This window comes from Vipera ursinii (assembly GCF_947247035.1).
Source record: "Vipera ursinii genome assembly, contig: scaffold_186, whole genome shotgun sequence".
In the NCBI taxonomy this organism is placed as follows: Eukaryota; Metazoa; Chordata; class Lepidosauria; order Squamata; family Viperidae; genus Vipera; species Vipera ursinii.
The window spans coordinates 8103-15000 of NW_028148384.1; the positions used below are offsets into that span (position 1 = coordinate 8103).

The 6898-nt window shown below is 46.2% G+C and overlaps 1 protein-coding gene across 3 annotated transcripts in view; it reads right to left on the bottom strand.

Moving 5' to 3' along the window:
• Positions 1–722: 722 nt before the first annotated feature.
• LOC310650556 (arginine-glutamic acid dipeptide repeats protein-like) overlaps positions 723–6898 on the bottom strand; it is a 35816-nt gene continuing 29640 nt past the window's right edge. For all 3 annotated transcript variants that reach the window (XM_083380123.1, XM_083380122.1, XM_083380124.1), the window contains 3 exons: positions 2753–2858; positions 1853–1949; positions 723–940 (listed from right to left, as the gene is read on the bottom strand). In XM_083380123.1, the coding sequence (XP_083236249.1) occupies positions 832–940; positions 1853–1949; positions 2753–2858 (312 nt within the window). In that variant the 3' untranslated portion in view covers positions 723–831. The remainder of the gene's footprint in view (positions 941–1852; positions 1950–2752; positions 2859–6898) is intronic.

Genomic DNA, 6898 nt, shown 5'->3' on the forward strand with positions numbered 1-6898 from the left:
TCTTCTACGGAAGGGTTAGGATCTTGCAACTCTCCGGATGCCGCCTGAGTTACAACGCAGGGAAGTGGGAAGCCGTCCTTGAGCGGGCCAGGGTGCCTCCCACCCCTCAATCGAGACAGGTGGGCTTTACCTGTGAGACACCTTCCTCCCCACAACCCCCCCCTCCAAGGCCCACCCATTCAGCTGGTCAATTATTACAAGAAGAATACAAAATGCAATCCTGCAGTCCCCCCTCCCCAAATTCTGAGACTTACTTCGAGCTACAAGCTCTTTTCTTTACCACCACCACCACCCCCCCCGCCAGCCAAACAGCAACTCAAACCAAAGCAGACCTACAAACATGGTGCCGCCCATTAGGAGGGCAATTCAGAAGCCAAACGAAGGGAGAAAAACACGGTTTTAAAAGGAAACGCAGCAGGGGTTAAAAATAATAATAAGAATAATAATAAAAACAACTTTTCATTGTCACCCACGAAGTCGCAGAAAGAATTGCAACTGAAAACATCCAGGGTTTTTTTTGGGGGGGGGGGGAGTCCTTTGTTGAGAAGGTCCGTTCGGCGGTGGGAGCCACCACCCAAAAGGCCCTGACTATATATTTGCTACTGTTCAAATTGACCTCCACAGCAGGACAAGAAGTTGAAATCTGAACTCAAAAGACCCGTGGGTGCTGCTTCAAGCCATACCTTCGAAAGGCCTTGATCCATGGCCAGGCCTTGGAGTTTACCGTACCTGCCAACGGCTTGGATGCTTCCTCTCTCTCTTAATGCAGACTAAAGCATTCTCGCGCGGTATTTCGCAATGAGTGATTTTTATTTTTTTTTAAAAAGGCACTCACCTTGTCTCTGGATTGTAGCCCAGGATGTAGAAAAATGAGTCTAGTCGAGCTTTAAATTCTCTAGCAGCAAAGATGTCGGAGAAATGAGAGATGTTACATTTTCCCCTGCGAGGAAGACAGGGAAAAGGAATTCTCAGGTTAGGCGGATCGCGGTTACTTAACAGAGAAACCCAACCCCCCCAAAAAACCCCACAATACTGGTCCACGTTAAAGGAAGAACTTTTAATGGGATACTCATTTCCACGGATTTAAGCATTTAAATAAAACCTAGCAACCAGCTGCAGTCCCAGATTACTTCAAGCCAATTACAAAGAAGTGGAATTCTCTTTCTGGCTGCTGTTTAGGATACTAAATTGAGAGAGAAAGAGAGAGGGGAGCGGAGGAAGAGGGGGAGGGAGAGAGAGGGGGGATAACCGAGGGAATAGAATCAAGATCACGTGAAGGGTTAATACCACTTTACAAGGCTTTGGTAAGGCCACACTTGGAATCCTGCATCCAATTTTGCTCACCATATTATAAAAAAGATGTTGAGACTCTGGAAAGAGTGCAGAGAAGAGGTACAAAGATGATCAGGGGACTGGAGGCTAAAACATACAAAGAACGGTGGCTGGAATTGGGTAGGTCTAGTCTAAGGAAGAGAAGGACCAGGGGGGACATGACAACAGTCTTCCAATATCTCAGGGGCTGCCCCAAAGAAGAGGGAGTCAAGCTATTCTCCAAAGCACCTGAAGACAGAAGAAGCAACGGATGGAAACTAATCAAGGAGAGAAGCAACCTGGAACTAAGGAGGAATTTCCTAACAATGAGAACAATTAATCAGAGGAACAGCCTGCCTCCAGAAGTTGTGGATGCTCCATCACTGGAGGCTTTTAAGAAGAGACTGGACATCCATTTGTCTGAAATGGTATAGGGTCTTCTGCTTGAGAAGGGGGTTGGACCAGAAGACCTCCCGAGGCCCCTTCCCACTCTTTGTTATTCTGCTCAAATAATCTCTGGGCTGGATTTCCCATTACTCACCTGAGAGCAGCAGCGTGGTAAGTATCCACATAGTCCGAAATGAAAAGCTCTCGGTTCTTGATCACTGGGTCCGTGATGACCAGCTCGCGCCCAGAATCTGTGGAAAGGAAGCCATTTTAGCTAGGGGTGTCTCCAACCGTCCGAACACTCCTAGCAAGAGTTTCTCTGGAGCATCTTCTCAGCCTGGCGAACTCAGAGCTAGGCTGACTTTAGTCTTTTTAGCAAAAGAACTTTTCGCCTCAACCAAACGGAGTCGGGGGTCTTTCTTTCCCAAGGGGTCAAACTGGGGCAGGTGTGACCCACTCCAGGATGGATCCCAGATGACTTTTCTCAGCTTTCCTTGGGACCCACGGCTTCCTGTTAAACCAGGGGGGGGGTGTCTTCAAACCAGGCAGCTGAGGAATTCTGGGAGTTGAAGTCCACAGGTCATCGAAGGGACACGCTGGAAGACCCCCGGTGTACACCTATCAAGTTGGGAGGTTCAGCTCCCCCCAAGACCAGCTGCGTTCTGCTCATAAGACATGGTGCCTCCTTTTTTCCCTTCAAAGTCCTTGTTCCAGCTTTTGCGAACAAGGGGAAAGAGCAGGACTGGGAAATGTGAAAATCTAGGGGGGGGGATGTAAATGGAAGCTACTGCGCTCCAGCACTTAATTCTACTTTTTTTTATTATTATTATTTTATTTGGCCTGTCTTCTCCAAGTGGCCAGGAACAGACAGGAAAGCACCCAATGTTTCGGGAAACTGACGCCTAACAACTTGGCAGCCTCGGGATGCAACAGCCACCTCTGTAAAAATGGGATTTTAATGGCACGAGAAGAGAAACCCCCCTCGGGGGCGGGGTGGGGGGTGGGAAGGACGACAATGGCTTCTCCCCTGCCCCCCCCCCGGGGATCAGCTCACCGTTTTCGTTGTGTCGGTCTTGGACCAAATGTTGGTAAACGGAATCCGGGACTTCGGACTGGCGGTAGTACCACTTGACGTTCATGAGCAGGTGATCCCGCTTACTCTGGAAGAGAAAGGAGGAGAGATCGGTTACGGATGAGGAAGCTGGAGCAGCTTGCTGGCACATCTGTAGCTGGGCGGGTGTGGCGACGAGCCGCAAGTAAACTGGGTTTATTTGGTCCGCGAGAGCAGGGAGAGGAGAGAGACGCTTCTCTGTGGCAACACTACATAACGGCAAGACGGTGTTGCACCAAGGCGTATCGCAGGCCCTTCTTCCCAGGAAGGACAATTTGTGATAATGAACACCTGCTTATACAGATAGTCCTTGACTAACAACTTAGCGACCGGTCGAAGTTACGACAGCGTTAGGGGGGGGAAAGGGAGAGGTTTCCAAGCTGAGTCAGGAATTCTGGGAGTTGAAGTCCACGAGTCATAAAAGAGCCAGGGCTGCCTACCCTTGGTCTAGTTTAATGAAGAGAAGGACGAGGGGGGACAGGATAGCAGTGATCCAGTATCTCAGGGGCTGCTCCAAAGAAGAGGCAGTCAAGCTATTCTCCAGAGCCCCTGAAGGCAGGACAAGAAGCAACGGAGGGACACTAATCCAAGAGAGAAGCAACCTGGAACAGAGACATTTCCTGACAATTAACCAGTGGAACAAGCTGTGAATGTTCCAACACTGGATGTTTTTAAGAAGAGACTGGACAGCCATTGGTCTGAAGTGGTATAGGGTTTCCTGCCTGAGCAGGGTGTTGGACTAGATGACCTCCAAGGTCCCTTTCAACTGTATTATTATTATTATTATTATTATTATTATTATTATTATCATCATCATTAATAATAATAATAATAATAATTATTATTATTATTATTATTATTATTATTATTATTATTATTATTATTATTATTATTAAATTATTGTAAGTCCAGGACAAAGGCCTGCCTGGCCTATAGGCAGAGGCTAAAGTAAACTAGCGGTTGAATTTGCCCTTCCGAAAACCTGACAGCCAACCCTTAAATAACAGGGGTGGTGGAAAGCAAGGAGGCCTTCCTGCCTTGTGGTACCTTTAAATCAGAGGCCCCCAACCTTTGGGGCACCACGGACCGGTTCCACGGAGAAAGGTTTTCCCACGGAGCGGAGGGAAGGGTGGCTTTGCGTGCCGCCTGCTTCCAGCAAATGGGGCTTTGCTTTGATTGTGCGGCCCGGTTGCCGACAGGCTGCGGACCGGCGTCGGTCTACAGACCCCTGCTTTAGACGTAGCGGACTTAACCTGCCCTAAGCTTGTCTTCTTGGCTACGGCGCAGCTCCTTAGGTTGGAATGCCCCATGCTTACTACTGCTTGCGCCGCAGAAAATGGGACCGGGGAGGGGGGCGGCGCAGGGGGGAAATGGACACGTTCGCCATGCCGTATTCCGAAGCGTTCCCAGGTAGCAGATTCGAAAGCTCTCCGGCCAGAGCCACCAGGCAGAAGTAGCCGTTACTCACGAGGTGACTCTTAAAAGTGCCCGGCTAGCTATTTAAGGAATGAGTGTGGTCAGTTCCATTCCTCTGTTCTTTCCAAGCTCTGGGTTGAATGGACTCTTTCGCCCCCACCTTCCCTTCATCTCCCTGTATTGGTAAAATCTTTTTGTGTGTGTGTGTTTGGGGGGGGGGGGGAAATGACACATGTAATACAGTAAAAAATCCAGCCAGTGGCAGCATTGTGTCAGGGAAGAAACAACAACAAAAAAATTCAATTTATTATTTATTTATTTTTTTAAGTTTACAAACTGCTTGCCATGCTGTATGGCTGGCACTGATTTTGTTGTTGTTTTTTAAAAAAAAGGTGGTAGAAAGGAGGAAAAAAAAATACGGCGGGCAAAAAAGCAGCTTAAGGAATCAGCAGCTAAACCACTCCAGCCTAGAGAAGGGACCAAGATTAAAATTGAAGTGTGTGTGTGTGTGTGTGTGTGTGTGTGTGTGTGTGTGTGTGTGTGCGGGAGGGTTTTTTTTGATGGCCCAGCTCAATTCCTTCCAGCTAAAAGGGTCTCAGATATCAAGTCTGCCAACCCCCCCCCCAACCCCGCTCTCACCTTTCTGAATGTGTGTGTGTGTGGGGGGAAAAGAACTATTTTCCCTAACGTGTGCTCTTCGGAGCCTTAGGGAGCCTTGCTGTGTCCCTGCGGCCGCCAGGCTCACCAAAAATCAAACCAGCCTAACTATCCTGGTGGTACTCTGTTACTCTGCCCCCCCCCACAGAGGAATTTTCATCCTAAAGATCGGAAGCCGTAATGGTCTTCCAGCTTGACCTGCTTCAAGAAGCTGTCTGCATTCATTTGAAAGTTCAACTGCTTCCAACGGCGGATATTATTATTATTATTATTATTAATTATTATTATTATTATTATTATTATTATTATTATTATTATTATTATTATTTATTGTTATTATTATTATTATTATTTATTGTTATTATTATTAATTATTATTATTATTATTATTATTTATTGTTGTTATTATTATTATTATTATTAATTATTGTTATTATTATTATTAATTATTGTTGTTATTATTATTATTATTATTATTATTATTTATTATTATTTATTATTTATTATTATTATTATTATTATGAGGTTTCATCTTCGTTAGATGCACAAAAGGAGGTATGTGAAGTGCGCCTGCACACGTGTCACCCTTCCTCTTCTCCCAAGAAGCCAGCGTCTGTTTTATTTAGCAGGCAATTACCTGAATGCTGGGAGTAGGAAATAGCCAGGTTTTACCCCGGGTGAGCACCAGGAAATGAGACTGTGGGAAAAGCAGCAAGCGAAGGGCCCGAGGTACTCCCGAATTATTGAAGGGGGAAAAAAAAAGATTGACTTAATTAAGAATGCAAGCTATTAAGTTCACACCGATGGATCCAAAACAAATTCATATTAATCTCACAGCTCCTCTTGGCTCGGATACAGAATCCTGCCCCTTTCTAAGGAGTGGGGGGGGGGGGGAGAAGAGGCCTTTCTCAAATATTAGCCATGGATATCCTTGCTGGCATGGGAACAGGGGAAAAAAATATATCTGCAAGTGGATTTCTTCGCCCTAACTATGCACAAGGCCTCTAACTCCTCAAAAAGATCCGCTCAGATTATTAAATAACGTGGCCTCAAAGCAAGCAGACCAGGAAATGCCTCCTCCACATCACTCTGCTTGCTTGCTTGATTTAGAACAACAGATTTGGGAGGGACCTTGTAGGTCATCTAGTCCAACCCCCTGCAGCTCTCCGGATCAGATCTTCTGATCTGCAGAGCTACACAAATCTGGAGCTCTACACAGGTACAGCAGTAAAAGGTTAGCACCTTGGTCTTTTCCAGTTGTGTTCATTTTCCTGCCAATATCCCAAATAATCAAATACAGGCAGTCCTCGGCTTGCACCCGTTCATTTAGGGACCGTTCGAACTTACGACGTCATCGGGAAAAAAATTAAACTTATGACCCGGTTTCACACTTACAGCTATTGCGGCATCCCTGCGGTCATGGGATCAAAATTTGGACCCTCGGCAACTGGTGTGTATTTCCGACGGTTGCACCGTCCCGGGTGTGTGTATGTGTCAAATGATCCCCATTTTGGCCGGCTTCCGACAAGCAAAGTTTGGGGGGTGGGGGTGGGGGGGTGGAGAGATCCAGATTCGTTTAATGACTACAAGGTTCACTTAACGTTTGCAGTGATTCGCTTAGCAACCGTGGCCAAAAAAAAACAAAAAAAGCTTGGCAAAATGGGGCAAAACACCCCCTTAGCAATGGCAAGTGTGGGGTTCAGTTGTGGTCGTAACAAAAAGGGGATTTTTTTTTCTCCAACGTAGGAAAACAAGAAGGCCACCACTTCAGTTGACAACAAAGGAAGAAAGCCCAACCTGTATTTTAGTATTTATTGCCCTGTTCACCGCCCTGAGTCCCCTGAGTCCTTCAGGAGAAGAGCGGTATACAAATAAAATTATTATTATTATTATTATTATTATTATTATTATTATTATTATTATTATTATTATTATTAGAAGTCCTGCAATATGCAGCCATTCGCCACAGGTGAGCTGAGCAGACTGGAGACGGCCTTCCGCCACGTGTGTGTGTGT